The 18,485-nt window shown below is 36.8% G+C and overlaps 1 protein-coding gene across 1 annotated transcript in view; it reads right to left on the bottom strand.

Annotated features, from left to right (window-relative positions):
• The window catches only part of TMPRSS15 (transmembrane serine protease 15), a 119,398-nt gene that overhangs the window by 30,725 nt on the left and 70,188 nt on the right, over nt 1-18,485 (bottom strand). Inside the window, exons 17-18 of the mRNA XM_044254991.1 lie at nt 15,074-15,184; nt 13,375-13,507 (exon numbers count right to left, since the gene is read on the bottom strand). Of these exons, the coding sequence (XP_044110926.1) occupies nt 13,375-13,507; nt 15,074-15,184 (244 nt within the window). The remainder of the gene's footprint in view (nt 1-13,374; nt 13,508-15,073; nt 15,185-18,485) is intronic.

The raw sequence follows: 18,485 nt of genomic DNA, 5'->3' as shown, positions 1-18,485 counted from the left end.
TATCTAAAATATATTTGTTATAGTTCAGAACACAAAATAGTCATAAAACCCAAAAAGCAGTGGAGAGTGTAGAAACCAGGAATGCTCTGGATCAGGGCAACCCTCTGCCCCCCCCCCCAAAGCTTTATATTATTGCTCAACAGACTCTGCTTTGCTGCCTGCCACCACTCTTGGTCTGGTCTACCTCTCCATTCTTCCAAGTGGTGTGACCAAGAACAATGGACACTAAACTCCTGCAACAATATTCTCGATATACCAAAAAATAAATAAATAAATAAAAATTAAAATTAAAAAAAAAATCTCAGTATCCTTATTCTGCTGAATTCCTACCCGTGTTGGATATTCTTCTAGGTAGTTTTCTATGTTCCTGACTCAAGGATTTCCACAGTATGTTCTTCAGGCAAGCAGCATGAGCCTCCAGAGAATATATTAGAAATGCAAATTGCCCAGCTGCACTCCAGACTCCCTCCCCACTACCCTCACACCCACATCAAAAATCCTGGGGCTGGGGCCCAGCCATCTGTCTGTTAACACATTCAGGGTGATTTTGATGGTTGCCAAGTCTAGCAACCCCTGTCAAAGCCAAATATAATGTCTATTTTTCACTCATTCAGGGGTCTGCTTTTTGGCTTCCAACATGACTTGGAGTTATTTGATAGGCAATTTGGTTTAAGGTACCGATAAAGTGAATTCATATGTCAGGGCCCACAAAATGGAGACCGCAGCAATAGCCCAGCCCACTTCCCAGATCTAAACCTGTCAGCCCACACAGGAAAGGCCTCACTGTCAAGGAATCTTAATAGACAATCTTCCAACCCAGCTTTGGCTAGCTTACTTTACCCTGGAAAATAGGACCTGCTAAACTTATAAGGAAATACCCCACCTCCTAGGCAATCAGGCCCTGCCGCCTTTTCTAACGGTCTGTAAAACTCCCCCTTGAAACAAGTAAGGAACAATAATAAAAGTCATTTTTCTCCTTAAAAACAAGACAAAACAAAACAAAACAAAAACCCTCCCCGTTGCCAGAATTCATTCAGAAAGTCTACTCTGAGACTTAGGAGGCGCTCCTCTGATGGGTAGATTGTTTTCCCTCGAATAAATGTCATCAAACTCAATACTAAATTGTTTTAGTTTGGTCATTTGACAATATTCATAGTGACATAGCGGACATCAAGGGTAATTCATAAAAAATATATCTCAGAGGGGTGCCTGGGTGGCTCAGTTGGTTAAGCTTCAGTCTCTGGGTTTTGGCTCAGGTCATGATCTCCCTGTTGGGCTTCACACTCAGCAGGGAAAATGCTTGAGATTCTCTCTCTCCCTCTGCTTCTGCCCCTCCTCCTTTTTTCCTCCCCCTGCTCCTTCCACTCTGCTATCCCACTGCTGGGTCATACCTGCACTCTCTCTTTCTCAAATAAATAAGTAAAAAAAAATTAAGATTTTATTTATTTATTTGACAGACAGAGATCACAAGTAGGCAGAGAGGCAGGCAGAGAGAGAGGGGGAAGCAGGCTCCCTGGCAAGCAGAGAGCCCGATGTGGGGCTCGATCCCAGGACCCTGAGATTATGACCCGAGCTGAAGGCAGAGGCTTTTAACCCACTGAGCCACCCAGGTGCCCCAATAAGTAAAATCTTTAAAAAATGTATTTATATATATCTCATACATAGATGTGGGTTTAACACTTTTCCATTATCTCTACATGTTTTATATTCTATCCTTGATTATCTCTCTCCCCTCCTTTTTTTTAAAATTGTATTTGAAAGAGAGAGTTGGGGAAGGGAGAGGGAGAAACAGAGACCCCCCTGAGCTAGCAGAAGGCAACAGCTCACCTGCTTACCCGACTGAGGCACCCAGGTTCACCGCCCCCTGCTTTTTTTTAAATGAGTAAGTTCTACACTTAACTCATGACCCCAAGATCAAGAGTTGTATGCTCTATTGACTGAGCCAGCCAGGCAGTCCCACTAGCTCTTTTAATACATGTCATGAGAAGTTGCGTTAATATCTCTAGAAATTCAAAACAAAATGTGGACAAAATTAAATTGAAAAAATATTGAAATGTATTTATAAATACATTTTAAAAAATCTAGTATCTGTTTATTACATGCTTACCACTGGCATACTATGATGGGATTGGCAGGTAAATTTTTAACATAAGCTTATTCTAGGAGGAAAAAAAAGACTAGAGGCAAAGCTTTAAAGATAAAGAATATTTAGTAAATGTTAATACTTCTACCCTTGAATTGTCCAATGTTATTCCATTTGATGTTCTCACTATCTGGCAGAGGAAAAAAATAAAGATTATACATGCACATGGAAAAAAAAAAGGACATGAAGTTTGTATTCTGAGATTGTCTTCTTTACATTTCCTCATGTTAAGTCTCAAATTCACATGAGGAAACAGACTGCAGTTAATACTACAGATTTATTCTTTGGAATATAGAATACAGAACAGAATAACTGAAACGTTCTTTTGGAAAGAAAATTATTAAGTATTCGTGAAATTAATTTTGTGTTGTACATACTGATGTCAGTAGCCCAAGAACAATGTCTAGAGCCATCAGGTCATACAACATTTCCAAGTGTCAGTGCTAGATGCTAGAATTTGGAATTTAATTTGGGACCCACTACTTGCATTTAAAGTCCTGCCAAAGTCAACACATCCTTTTCCGGACTGAACACAATTTATTCCAGTTTGTAGTCACAGTAAATAGAACACAAGCCGCAGAGTAAGTTTACAATCAACTACTTTTTGTTTTGAAGAAATGATGGAGACAATAAAATATATTTCAGATGTTCTTGGCAACATGAAAGGTTAGCAACCTTTTATTATCACCATTTATTTTTGAAAAACAAAATCTCGGAATGACTGAAAAATTGAATTGGAAAAGAATAAGCTATATTAAGTTCTGCAGTTAAAGTGTGTCACTGAATCGCTCCCTGCCTCAGTTTCCTTTTCTTGCAACAAAATTCATTTTTTTTTAAAGATTTATTTTATTTATTTATTTGACACAGAGATCAGAAGTTGGCGAGAGGCAGGCAGAGAGAGAGGAGGAAGCAGGCTTCCCACAGAGCAGAGAGCCCGATGCGGGGCTTGATCCCAGGACCCTGGGATCATGACCCGAGCCGAAGGCAGAGGCTTAATCCACTGAGCCACCCAGGCGCCCCAACAAAATTCATTTTTAATGTTTATAGAGGCACTCTGTCAAGATTCTGGCTGAGAGTTTGCATTTTTTAAAGCCTAAAAATTTGAGCTCTGCAGATTTAGATAGCTCTACCACACATTAGCACAGCTGTTTGGAATCTGTAGAAATACGGTATCACATAGAAACATGCCCGTATGGTATTACCTTGTGACACACTAATGCCTCCCGACTACCTCTTTCTAAACCTTTATTACCATTTGTATAGGTTATGCCTCCTCAGAGGGCTCCCCTGGCTTCAGGAAAACCTTATTCTATGTTGGAAAAGAAGCCTATAAATGCAACCCACCATCAATCATTATTTTTAAGGTCCTATATGGAATATAAAAACACACGCAGAGATGGATTCTAGGGAGCATAAGAAGGCTATCCTGGAGGGTCTTGTACAGTATTAAATCTGTGTCTTTTCTCAGGCCTGCTTGGGTTTCCTATTTTTTGTCTTGCTCCTCAGACTGTATTTGCCCTGATAAGAATTCCTCCCGGAAGCAAGAGCTTAGGTAGGGACCTGTTAAACTGTTGGACACACTAAAGCTAAACAGAATAATAACAAATGTTGCAAATGCAGCAGTCAGGCCTGCGGCTCGTTTCACACCCCACAAGGCTTAAGCCATGAATGGGGCCAGGTGGGATTAGTCTGAAAAGGGTTTTAGAGAAGGATGGACCTTCTTTTACAGACTGGTGGGAAATCAAGGGATTGATTTGGCAGGGCAGAAGGTGGGGAGGGCGTTTGAATAGGCAAGGGAAAGGAGAATGAAAGGGATTTGAGGCAAAGGATGGCAAAACACCCTACTCAGAGTCAGGGCATGTGGGCAGTTGGGTAAACGGCATGACTGTATTGGACACATTTCAGCTAAAATTGCTTTATTCCTTGACCACATTTATCACAACATATCTATCAGTCCCCAACACTACCACAGCTTAGCAAATAGGGAAGCTGAATTATTTTTAGATTTTCTGACCTCAACTCCTAAGATCTTGTGATACACAGAAGGGGAAAAATGCCAATAGAAAAAAATTATTTTCACCTAATCAGTTCTCCTCATTTGCGCAAGCTACTGTATTAAGAAAAAGAGAGAAACTAATGGGTCAGTCTGGTAGCTGTTCTGTGTTATCCCACAGATGGAATGGTCTTAGGAAGGAAACAAATTCCTGGCATTTCCTACCTCAAATGTGGCTGAGAGAAATAATACTTAGGGAAGATTGTCACAAACAGGATCCTTACGGTGAACATCTTGGAGACTGTGGTCTTAATCCCTGTACTATATCCTGGATTCATTTGGAATTATATTTTCTTAGCTGCTGTTGGAGTTTATTTATTTTTAGATAAGAGGCAGATGACATACACCTCTACATTTACTATGAGGTTTTTTCAGTGCATATATTTCTTTTTTTTCCAAGTTTTTATTTAAATTCAGTTAGTTGGGGCGCCTGGGTGGCTCAGTGCTTAGGCGTGGGCCTTCGGTTTAAATTATGCTCTCAGGGTCCTGGGATCGAGCCCTGCATCCGGATCCCTGCTCCATAGAGAAACTCCTTCTTCCTCTCCCTTTGCCAGTCACTCTGCCTACTTGGGATCTCTCTCTCTGTCAAATAAATAAATAAGATCATAAATAAATAAATTCCAGTTAGTTAACATACAGTGTAATATTAGTTGCAGGTTCATCACTTACATAGATTCATCACTTACATATAACACCCAGTGCTCATCACAGTAAGTGCCCTCCTTAATCCCCCTCCCCCATTTAACCCATCTCTCCCACCTACGTCCCTCCCAGCAGCCCTCAGTTTGTTCTCTATAGTTAAGAGTCTGCTTCTGGGTTTGCCTGTCTTTTTCCTGGCCCGCATTCATTTGTTGTGTTCCTTAAATTCCACACATAAGTGAAATCATATGGTATTTGTCTTTCTCTAATTGATTTATTTTGCTTAGCATAGTACTCTCTAGCTCCATCCATGTCATTGCAAATAGCAGGATTTCACTTTTTTATGGCTGGGTAATGTTCCATTGTGTATATGTGCTACCTCTTCTTTATCCATTCATCAGTTGTTGGACATTTGGGCTCTTTCCATAATTTGGCTATTGTCGATAATGCTGCTATAAACATTGGGATGCATCAGTGCGCGTATTTGTTCAATGCATTACTACTTTAAAAGGACATGCATGGAAAATTTCCTTTAGAATTTACTGTCTCGGGGCGCCTGGGTGGCTCAGTGGGTTAAGCCGCTGCCTTCGGCTCAGGTCATGATCTCAGGATCCTGGGATCGAGTCCCGCATCGGGCTCTCTGCTCAGCAGGGAGCCTGCTTCCTCCTCTCTCTCTCTGCCTGCTTCTCTGCCTACTTGTAATCTCTCTCTGTCAAATAAATAAATAAAATCTTTAAAAAAAAAAAAGAAAAAGAAAAGAAAAGAATTTAGTGTCTCCAGGGCACCTGGAAGGCTCAGTCAATTAAACATCTGCCTTCAGCTCAGGTCATGATTCCAGGGTCCTGGGATTGAACCCCACTTCAGGCTCCCCACTCAGTGGGGAGTTTGCTTCTCCTTCTCACTCTGTTCTCCTCCTGCTCATGAACTCAATCTCTTTCAAATAAATAAGTAAAATGTTAAAAGAAAAAAAAAAGAATTTAGTGTCTGTCTCTCCTATGGAACTGGGAGCATTTATCCTATCTCATAATTAAAGTGATGCAATTTTTAATGTTTTCCTTTTTGCACAGGTTTCCAGGAACCTCAGGCACAAATACTAATAATTGTTTTGTTCCTATATGTCTTATAAATTTGCCTCTTTATTTCCTCAGACCTTATTTTCAGCTACTATTCTACTAATATTATTGCATATACCTTTTGTTATTCACCCCAATTTCTTTTTGAAAAGGTAAGGTTATAAAGAAAGGAAGAAAATGAAAGGAAATGAGAAAAGAAGAAAGGGAATAGGAAAGGGAGGAAGGAAGCAAAAAATCAGGAAGAATGAGAATAAGGGAAAGAGGAAGAAGGAAAATTAAAGAAAGGGACAGAGAGTATATTCTATTCGCTCTTATCAATTTTATTCAAAATGGCTCCTGGTCTCATAGAATATATAGCATTATTTGCAGGTTGAGGGATTGGAAATAATTTTTAGACAGGAAATAAAATGAACAAGAAAACTTTTGTTATTCATTTCACAGGGCAAAAGTTTTCTCCTGTTCTCAACTAGTTCTGTTTTAGAATATAGAAAATCCCTCACAAATAACATGATCTAAGGATTATAGTCCTTTATCTGATATGTCATTCGCACATATCTTCTCCCATTCCATAGGTTCCCTTTTAGTTTCATTGATTGTTTCCTTTGCTGTGCAAAATATTTTATCTTGAAGTCCCAGTAGTTCATTTTTGCCTTTGTTTCCCTTGCCTTTGGAGGCCCATCTAGCAAGAATTTGCTGCGGCTGAGGTCGAAGAAATTCTCCTCTAGGATTTTGATGGATTCCTGTCTCACATTTAGGTCATTCATCTATTTTGACTTTAATTTTGTGCATGGTGTGAGAAAGTAGTCCAGTTTCATTTTTCTGCATTTGGCTGTCTGCACTTTTTTGTTAATTAACTTGAATTTAAATAAAACAAACAAACAAACAACTCCTCAAAAACCAGGATCTAAGGAAATGATAAAGGATATTGGTTTATATGTAATGGATTGAGTAAAAAAAAGTTTTTGAGTTTTAAAAAAAAGTCCGTACCAGACTTTTGTAGACCAAATAGCTATATGTTGTAGAAAATTTATTGGTAGTTGATTCACAGTTGTGCCATACATAAAAGATATTTTCTTACTCCTTTATATGTATGATTATAATCTCAACAATTTCCTTGCCACATAAATCTCTCTGGGGTTACAAAATATCCATTAGAGTAGAAGTCAAAATAAGAACTAAAGACAGTGAGAATTCTCCCTGAATTGTATCAATACGAATATGATATTTCATATAAAAGAGTCTCTTAATTCCCAATACTTTGTTTTCAAATTCTTAGTGAGAGAAATCAGTAATGTATTTTTCAGAGAAAGCAATAATTCCAGGGTGTGGTTGGTGAAAACCAAGCAACAGATTTTTTTTGTTTTTTTTTTTCCTTTTTAATGACGTCCTTCCTATAGAGATTTCTTTAAGCTCTTTACATTTATTTTGAGCTACTGGACAAGAAATTTTTTTTTTTTTTTTTTTAGAGAAGCCAAAATAGACTGGTGTCAGAATGACAAATTAAGGAGTCCCCTGGATTAAGTCAGAGATGGTCCTCAAGCTGGTTTCAATAAAAAAAAAGAAAAGAGGGGTGCCTGGGTGGCTCAGTGGGTTATAGCCTCTGCCTTCAGCTCAATTCATGATCCCAGGACCTGGGATTGAGACTCTGGGATCAAGCCCCGAATGGAGCCCCTGTATCTGACTCTCTGCTAAGCGGGGAGCCTGCTTCCTCCTCTCCGCCTGCCTCTCCACCTACTTGTGATCTCTGTCTGTCAAATATAGTCTTTAAAAAAAATTTTAAAGAAAGAAAGAAAGAAAAGTTTGATTTTCTGTTTCATTTCACTTTATTTTTGCTTTTGATACCAGTTGAAATCAAACTGCCAGACTTTAGAGATGCTTTATACAAGTTCTCTGTTTTCTACCGAAACAAGTACACAAAAGTTCATGGGTTCCATTGAGACGACTACCCCACCAAAATCACCTGGGACTCTGCAAAGACCCAAGATCTCTGGGCCTCACACTAGCCTAGGTCTGGGGTCTGTTAAGCTATTTGTCTGTGATAATAAGTAAGGGGTTTGTAATTAGATAAGAAATATTTACATATTAACATTTGCTAACTTTTAATTGAAATGTGTCTTCCTTTCTTATACAAATGTAGGTGACTGATAGTCACTATGATCAGTCACACTGATAATAACACCTATAATTTTGTCGCCAAAGCAAACATTACAGTGGGTGCATACATCTAAAAATATAATTCATGCTAATTTTTGTCTTACAGTAATCATTAGAACCTCCAACGTATCTTATCCAAAACCTAAATAAATATATATCACTATATGATATTATAATATTTTGCTAGTTATTTTTTTAATTTTTTTTTTTTTTTTAAAGAGAGAGTGTCCGTGAGTTGCCAGGGCTGGGGGCAGAGGCAGAGAGAGAAAATCTCAAGCAGGCTCCATGCTCGGCATGGGGAGTCCTTTGCAGGGCTTGATCTCACGACCCTCAGCTGAAATCAAGAGTTCGATGCTTAACCAATTGGGCCATTAGGTGCCCGTTGATAGTTATTTTTTAAGGAAGTTAATTTCCTTTGTAATCATGCATGTTTTATTTTTTACTCTTAAATATGCAAATCTAAGAAGAGGTTGGTAAGTTTCAGCAGACTGCCAAAAGTGACCATGGCATGCAAGAGTAGGTTAAGGAAGCCTACCCTAGACCGCGGTTCTCATGCTTTAGCATCGGAATCACCTGAAAGGCTCTTTCACAAACACAGTTTGCCAACTCTACCCTAGACTTGCTCAAGATCAGGTCTCCAGTGGAACTCCAGAATTTGCATTTCTGTACATGCATTCCAGGCTTGCAGATGCTGCTAGTTTGGTCCTAAGAATCCAACGTCAAAAACCATGGACCACACTGAATCCAAATGTCTGGGTAAAAGACCAGGTGATTCTAACTATAACCAGGTTTAGGGGCTGCTGACCAAACTCTTTAATTACTAGTCAGTGGTACACTGGTTTTCACTCCCTTACCCGTAACAGACAGAATGTTCTAGCTACGGCACTTTTCATAATATGGTGAATAATAAACTTACTAAATACGAATCTTAGAAAGTTATAAAATTACTATGCTTTGCTGTAATTGTTTTCTCCTTACTTATTTTTAGTTAATTCATTTCTAATTTTAAAATAGGGAAAATATCAGAGTTATAGTTTATATATCAGGTAAATGATGAACATTTTTGCTTGGTCAATTAAACCAAGCAAAATTCAATTTTTCCTACCACCTTGCCCACAACCTGCCCCTACCCCATCTCACCCTAGGAAAGTAGCTAAAAATATGATAAAAATTTTCCTTTGGTGCTACACTTTCAAGTTAGAAATTAAAATAATAGAAAATAGTATTTAATTATTTCTTTGTGAAGTTAGCAAATACCAAAACAAATTATTTAAAGTAGAAGTTAGTAGTTAAATTTTTTCTACTAATTCCTGTACCTTATCTTTGTTGTTGTTTTGTGTTAAAGCTTTTCCTACATAGTTGAAAATTTGGGGACAACGACAGGAAGTATGGACAAGAGCAGAAAAACTTCTTGTCTACCGATTTTTAAAACTACTATGGAACACAGTCTCTATTTTCAGTTTTCCAGGACCCAGTGTTTAATTGTGGATACAAATCTGTGGTGGTGCCTATAGAGGATATTACATCATTAATGCTCTGATTATTTGGAAGGCTAATAAAAACAACATTTTACCCCCAACTCCCCTGCAGTTTCAAAACACCTCTGAAATGGAAGAAGTAATTCCATTTCTTATTTTGGATTGGGAATGAGAGACTCAACCTGAGGCTTTTCACGTTTGAACTGAAGGTATCTTGCATAGTACTATTACAGGATTTAAAAATTAACAGCAGCTCTTCATAAGCAGCCTAATAGGGGCATGTATACTCAACTCTATCTTTAAGACATTAATATTTCCTAAATTCTGTGAAGCTGTTCCGACTTGATGACTTGTAGTTTTTAAATGGCTTAGCAAGGCAAGTCAACCACAAAGTTCATGTATTGGGTTAATAATGAAGTAGGGTGCTTTCCTAGGAAACGTTTTAAAAATCACTACCCTAAATTTCTTTAACATTTATCCTTGCACTGCTGTAAAATGTTTTCTTTCATACTTTGATCAGGGACATGAAAGTGTTATTTAAAGTACTTTTTTACTTATGCATGCTATAAATGGCAGAGAATGAAAATGTTTCATTTAAAGGAGGGAAGGCTGATGAAATCTGCCTCACATGATTTACTAGAGTCTTTGGGGAATTGCATTTTGTACCCTATCTGCATAAATAATCTTGAGAGACTACAGTGCCTTTTTAATAAATTGACTCCTAAATTACTTTCCACTGTACCAAACACATCATTTTAAACTCACTAAGTTTTCTTTCGGTTACCATGCGCCAGTCTAGACACATTCTCATTAAGGCTATAACTTTCTTTCAATTACTAGAGCACTACAGAGACTATTTAATAAGTGTAGGCCCAAAGATTAAAGTCTTTGCAGAGATTACCTGACTCATTTCTGAAGAAAGCAAGTGCCTGACCTTCATCAAAAATATTGTATCTAAGGCAGTGGGATTTGCTTGATACACACTAAAAAAATCTAGTTTTTTGTCCCTGTCTCCTGCTGGAAGGACTGTGATTCATAGGAAATGAGGTCAGTGAACTAGAGAGTATAAAATCTGGCTGGGAGAAACATGTAAATAGATAGTACACAGTTGTGTGGGATTGCCTGTCATTCACTCAGCTCAACCTGTTTTCTAGAATGCCTTCCCTGACATGCCCATAGTGAGTGGGTCTCCTTTAGGACATTGTGTTTATCATGTTACATTGTCATTATCTTTTTATGTGTCTGTTTCCACCATATTTAAAGCAAAACCACGTTTTACCCATCCATGGGACAGACGCAATATCTTTGCTAATGCTTAAATTTCTGATCGAGAAGTCATCAAAATAATACATTTTTATTAGCAACTGTTAAAAAGTAATAAAGATATTTTCCTTTTTAATATTCTCTTTCATGCAATTGTAGGAATTGCTAATTATTTTATTCAAATTTTTAAAAATTTCTATCAGTGAAAATATTGATATTTTGGTCTCTATAAATGATTCATCTTGACCCCATATGTCCTCCAGGAAACTCTTCAGTTAAGATTCACAACCAGAATGAAAAAAAGAACCTCCTGTGTCTATAACCATACAATGATGCCTAGATAGATGGTGAATTGGAACACAAGCTCCATCATCCAGAGTATGTGGATTCATCACTTGTGGAAACAAGCTCAAGTTACCAATCGCCTTAGCTTAATCTTTACTAAATTCCTGAGTCTATAAAACAATTCCTAAGAATAACTGACAAATTCAGTAGTGAAAGCAAATGACTTCCTAGGGGCTCACTTGTGTGAACTTACTATTGAACTAAAATCAACATTAAAGTAGGAATCTGGAATCAATGCCACTTATCCTGTGCTTTTCTTGAAGTGAGGATAAATAAACAACTTTCAAATAAACAAAACAACATTTTGTTGACCCTTCATCAAAAAAACATTATTCCAAAAAAAAAAAAAAAAAAATTATTCCCTCTACAGCTCACCTTCCTCCAAGCCTCTTTATGTCTCAAAGTTTCCCATGTTGAAAGAATTTTTGTTAGAATGCAAGCTATAATGTATTATAGAAACTAATATATAAAGTACAGGAAGTCTCCATTTAATGCATATAAATCAAAATGAGGATTATTTACATAAAGGGTGATAAAGCTCACATCTTCCCTTTGCTCTTTAAGGAATCTGATTTCCTGATGAGGTTGACATCACTTGAATGAGGCTTAAAGCTGGAGAGTTCACATTCTGAATGAACAGCATTTTAGGAAGTAAAGGAAACTGAGAGCTTTCATTTCAAACTGCAAGAAATTATGGGGCATTTCTGATATTCTGAATGGGAACTCAGCATATTTTCCTATGGTAAAATACCTATATGTGGTGGTTAGGCACTAGATTGGTATTAATATACAATGTACCTCTTCCAGTCTACTAGAAATTAAATAGCCATTATAGATTACATCAAGACCTATGGTTATTTCTAGTGGGAAATATGTCTTGGGTTAAAAAAATAAACATTTTGAAATAAATTTTGAAAATCTGTTTATAGTATGAAGACTATATGATTATTAGCTAGAAAGAAGGGCCCCTTATAAAGAAAGCAATCGATTACCTTTGATTTTGATGAACTAGGAACAGTTGAGATAATTGTCAAATGCTGTGGGTATGTGTGGATGTTGAATTTTTCACTTTATATGAAATTTTTAGGATAGATTAGAAAATCACTCCCCATCAGGACAGAAGGAAAATGATAATGATTTATAGTTGAACAACTTTGGCCATTTAAATAGCTAGATATTTCTATTTTATAGGCACATATATTTATATGTAATGAATAATTTATTGCTTTAAATATGTTTTTTAATATCTATATATTGAGACAATCATAAGTCTGAATATTAGCATTCAGTAATGGATAAAATAGTTGTAGTTCCTATATTTATAGATTTTATTGTTTAATACGACAGGACAGACTAGCAAATAATATAGTACTATAAGTGATAAAATAACCATCCATGATCTAATATGGTTAAATCTCCCAAATCATGAATACCAAAGGACCAGAATGCTAAATGAGAGTTGATTATACAACTTAAAAGAAGATTATCACTATGATTTCCTTCTATTTTAAAGCTCATTACTTTTGAGATTTGGTGGGAAAGTAAAAAAAAGGAAAATGTTGAACTTGTATTTTTGATGTAATATATTATGACAGACTGGAACTATAATAAATTTTAGGTGCATCATTAATATTTAATTATTACTTTCATTATGCACTTCAAAAAAATCTTGAAATTTTATATACCTTTTCTCACAGTAATTATACTGCTACAGATTTCCCAAAGAAATTATTGTGGAAATGTTGCAAAGATACAGCAATTGCATGTTCTCTAAGGACCTGTGTGGTTAGTGATATATTATATATATATGTGTGTGTGTGTGTGTGTGTGTGTGTGTGTGTGTGTATGGTATATATCTGGTGATATAGTATGACAGAATATTTCATTTTCTTTGATAATCTATAGAAAATGTGTAATGGCATGAGAAATGCTGTGTAAGTCAGCTATAAAACAGCATGACATAACATTTTGTATGATTTTTTAAGACATTATTTTTATATACTTACATTTATAGCATATTTATAAAAAGGCTATTAACAGTGGTTGTTTTTGAAGTGTTTTTTGAAAATGGTGTTACTCAAGATTTTTATTTTCTTCCTTTTGCTCACATGTATTTTCTAAATTCATAACTGCCATAAATTTAAAAAGATGTCTTAATAAACCCAATTCAATACTGATAAAAAAGTTTGAGAATCTCTTAAAACAGAGCTGAGTAGAATTACTTACCCTAGTCCCAGCAGCTGACAGACATCATTTGAAATCTGGGTGGTCCAGTTGTCAGCACAAGCTACATGCCACGTACTCAGGATTCTGAACTGCACCAAACCATTGTTGTTCAGTGTGCCGTTGAAAAGACGCACTAAAGAGATTTGATCACACAGAAGGTCATTTTGACCTAAGTCGTCAAAAGTAAATCATGGGCTCTAAATAACATGTGTTGGGATGTCTGGGTGGCACAGTTGTTTAAGCATCCGACTCTTGATTTCAACTCAGGTCATGATCTCAGGGTCCTGAGATGGACTCTGCACTGGGGGTGGAGCCTGCTTAAATTTCTCTCTCTCTCCCCCTCCCGTTGCCCCTCCTCTTTCCTTGCTGCTTTCTCTCTCAAAAGAAAAAAAAAAAAATAGTAAAGTACATGTGTAATGTTCTTAACATTTAGAGTTTAGAGATTGATGATAATTTTTCTTAAGAGTATGTTAGAAGCCCTAAATCGAAAAATACAAATTTGACAGACTTAACATTGCTCTTTCATAGAACTATAAAAGTGGAAAAGGCAGAGATATGGAAGTTTATTGCATATCAATGCAGCAAATAAACAGAAAATAAAGTTATTGGTGAGGAGCATGTCTTACAAGCTTAATTTCTAAAAGAAGGAAAATTCAAGTTCAGAAACAACTTCAAGCATTTTTTTTTTCTCTACTTCCTTCCCTAGAAGCTATTTTCTTTGGCTTTGCTTTTTGTTTTTTTTTTTTGTTGTTGTTGTTGCTGATTGGTTTCCATCTTCTTCCCTGCCATCTTACAAGCATGTTGGATACAGTATAAAGGTTATGAGTGGCCAGGTAGGCACTGGGCCAAGTTGAGTGAGTTTATCAAACAGGTGAAATATGAGCAATGATAGCTTCACCACAAACACTATACTGTAATTCTGTAATTAATGTTATTGTTTACAGTTTTTTTTTTCGTATTCTGAGCAAAATAAGAGCATTCACTTTAGAATCAGACAGACTTAAGTTGAAAAGGCAACTCTAGCCCCTTATTAGGTATGTGATCTTTGGCAGCCACTTAACTTCTCCAAGCCTCAGGTTTCTCATGGCTAAAAAGAGCTAATTCTTATGTTAAGATTGCTTTACAGTGCTCAGTTAGAGTGTGGGACACATAATAAGTAGCATTAAACATTTGTTTAGAAATAAAAACAAGACATAGTAAAAGTAGCCATTGCTCATCCCATTATAGAGATCTAGAATTGGGCTAGATTACAGACTCAACAAAGCAGGAAGAATAGGTACAGAAAACCAAGAATGCAAAAGAACAAGTCTAACACAGTTCCAAGTAAACATGAGGGTGTCTCCGTATGCAGGCAGTGGGCAGGGCATCATAGTCCCTAAGGGCAGTGCTAGAGGGCCTGGTGCAGGCCACTGACTCTCTGTGGTGTTTTATGCTTTCTATGTGAATGTGGGTTTTCCTAGACTTAAAATGACCAAATGTAGTCAAATGTTAGTAGACAAATAAACAAAAACAGGGCTCTGCACGTTAACTTTTCTCCGAACCAGAATGGCATTGGAGGAGCTGAAATCACTGGGGAATGATCATACCCAAAAGCACCAAAACACATCCTGATAAACACATTCCTAATCTTTCTTTTTACATTTGTAGACTCCAAATGTAAAGGCTAAAGTGAGAAAAGTGTTCTCAAAATAGAACATACCGCAATGGGCTTCATCTGAACCATCCTTACAGTGTAGAAGACCATCACAGAGATTCACCAGTGGAACACACTCTCCATTCTTACACCGAAAATAGTCTTCCTTGCAGGGCTCTATGGAGAGAAAATATTTATCTATAGGGTGAAGAGAGACACATAAATAAACCTATAATATCCATCCCTTTTCTACCTCTTTACACATCAGCCTTCTACAGCAGTGCATGGTTGAGCTAGATTTAATATCAGATAAGACTATATACACTTAGTTGCTCAGAATACCTCCGCAAAAGCAGTGTCAAAGCCAGAGACATGACTTGAGAAAAGTGTGGAGAAAACCTTAGGCATCTTTGTAGCAGAGCACAGAGCAGTTCCAAGAGATGGCTAAGAGGTTTAGGATACATCTCTCCCTCAACATCTCTGTTAGTCTCTTCAATAAACTTGTCCACCCCAAATGAACATACAAACATACATTGGAATGTTACAGAAGCATGAAAACATTTATTGATTTCACCATCCAAATGATACATCCAAACCTATACTATAGAGAAATGTGGAAGTTGCCTCTGGGCAGGACCAAAGCTGGACCAGGCTGGAAACAGTGAACTCATGGGTTGGGTGGGGAAAAGTAGTCACAAAGAAAAGGAAATCCTGCATCAGCAGTAATTTGTGAGGAGTTTAAAGATGGAGCTTCAAACAAGTAAATCAGGGTTGGAGTCAAGCATGTGATTGCAACTGAAGAATCAGAAGGCAAATGAAGAGGCTGGACAAGGAAGGAACTGAATGGATCTAGAGGCAGTGGTGGTTTCCAGAATTTGAGTGATGCAAAAATAGGCCTACAGGAAATACTCATTGTTGGAGGAAAGTGGATGCTGCTCTTTCCTTGAACTGTTTGATCTTGCAGGGTTTTGCTCAGGGCAAGTGGGGTTTGCTCCTTAAATGTGATTTCTAACTATGACTTGGGAGGGATAGCTACATGCCAGTATGAGGATCTCTGTTGAAGGCCACGTGGAATTTGGCTTCCCTGAGAAGGGAGATAGTGGTTCGGTATGGAGAAGCTTGGTGTTTCTTCCCCTACATTGTACAAGGATGATTATAATGGAGAAGCAAAAGCTCTTGATAAAAATAAGGAAATCTATATTTTGAAAGCTATTATGGGTATTAATCATAAACTATTATATTGTTTTCAAGGAGATACAGTTCATGTTGAAGTTGTTTCAGAACTGAACTGTATTAATCTCCATATGGACTTTCTCAATTTATAATGATAAAATGTAATGTCACTTGAAAGGAATTATTCTTATAGTTTTAAAAATAGGTTGTAGCCCTGAATCTGAGAGTATTGATAAGTACCATTACACTATAAAAAGAGATACCACATGTAGACATTACAACACTTACTAAAAAAAGTATCAAAATTGGTGCAGTAATTACTAATACCCATCACCTATTTCCAGCAATATACATATATATATATGTGTGTGTGTATGTGTGTATATATATATATATGTAAAAAAGGATTAGATTTTTCTTTAAAAAATGCATAATGTCCTTGAAGAAGAGGATTTTCAAGTGGGAGAGGGGAAGATGGTGCCATCCAGCACCCCAAGTGAGGGAAGCTCCAATACAATAATTCATATGAGTGGCCTTAAAGGAGGAAGGCCATCAGTCACTCCTCACCTGTAATTCTTTTACACTAAAGAATCACAAGGGGTAGTGCTTCCATGGGATTAATGCAAGATCTTTTATATTTTCTTTCAACTCATGTGTGTGTGTAACTAAATTAAATACCCTTATTTGGTTCTGTTCTTTTCTATTCTATTCAACTCTGAATTTTTATCTATTCTATTTTATTCCATTTTATAATAAGAAATGCTGGTCAAAACCAGATAATTTGATTTCATGATCAGCTTTTTAAAAAATACCAGACAAAACTGAAATATAGTGAATAACTTCAAAGGAGGTGGTGACTTCAGTTTCTTAATGTTTGTGGGCATATAGCTGTACAAATAAAGACTTATGTTCACCTGCGGTATAATAAATTTAAAGTCAGAAGTTAGTCTAGAACTTCCCTTGATGGTAGTTAGGGGCCAGGAGAGAGGATGGCAGTAGAAATAGCCTGCATTTTCTCCATGTGGGAAAAGAGCATGGCCTTCCTTTTGACCAATGGACACTGGAAAATTGAGTGACAACTTCCGTATAGGACAAGCAGCCAAAAGAAAAATACTTCGGTGATAGAATTTTTCTGTTTACCTCTCCTTGGACACTACAGTTACAGCAAGATAGAAGGGAAATGGGTAGAAAATGAGTCAAAGGCAGCATTTCTACTCTCCTCTATCTTAAAAGCTGTTAGGCTAAGTTTTGTACCGGAACTGGGAGATAAAAGAAACTTTGAACTAGACTATATTGAAGTTTTGATGCTGTATTTGACATTATATCTTAATATCTAAAAGTGAGTCTTAATTACCCAGTTAAGAAAATTTAATACCTAGGAGCGCCTGGGTCATGATCCTAGGATCCTGGGATCGAGCTCCACATCGAGCTCCACAAGCAGGAAGCTTGCTTCCTCCTCTCCCTCTCTCTCTGCCTGCCTCTCTGCCTACTTGTCATCTCTCTTTGTCAAATAGATAAATAAAATCTTGAAAAAAAATGAATATACAGTTTACCAACTGAAATATCCATACACCTTTACATGTTTGGCATAAAGTGGGAAATCAGTAGTATCTGCTAAACATTAAGTGAATTAACTTATGTTAAATGAGCAATATGCCTCAAAGATCAGAATGAACCCTAGTAACAGAATTGACATAATATTAAGCAATCTTTAAAAGTATGATTTCAAAGAAATACTTTTTTTTTTAAATTGGGAAGTTGCTTTGCTAATGGTGACTCTATTGATTTGCAAAACAGAAACTGGGTCTACAAATTATGAAGATAAAATATGCTTGTTTATGTTTGAATGGTGGCTTAAACATAAGCTCTGGAATCTTATGACCTTGGTTTGATCTAGAATTTAGCCATTTTCTTTACACTAATTTTCAACCTCAAGCAACTAAATGACTCTTTCTGAGCCTTAGTTTCTTTTACTGTCTAATGGGGATAAAGAAGATTATGTCTTAGTGTATACTGAAAGTCAGTTAAAAATAAAAAAAGAAATGTATTTGGGAGGCACCTGAGTGACTAGGTTGTTAAGCATCTGCCTTTGGCTCAGGCCATGATCCCAGGGTCCTGGGATCAAGCCCCACTTCAGGCTCACTGCTCAGTGGGGATCCTGTTTCTCCCTCTGCTCCTGGCTCCTCCTCTCTCTCTCAAATAAATAAATAAAATCTTAAAAAAAAAAAAAAAAGAATAAGAAAGGTATTTGGTATACCAGTATGGATATATTGAATGTTCAATGAATAATATTCTGAAGAGGAAA

The sequence above is a fragment of the Neovison vison genome, chromosome 6 (genome assembly GCF_020171115.1).
Source record: "Neovison vison isolate M4711 chromosome 6, ASM_NN_V1, whole genome shotgun sequence".
Taxonomy (NCBI): domain Eukaryota; kingdom Metazoa; phylum Chordata; class Mammalia; order Carnivora; family Mustelidae; genus Neogale; species Neogale vison.
Note: the sequence above shows the minus strand (reverse complement) of the source record. Positions and strands in the feature narration are given on the sequence as shown.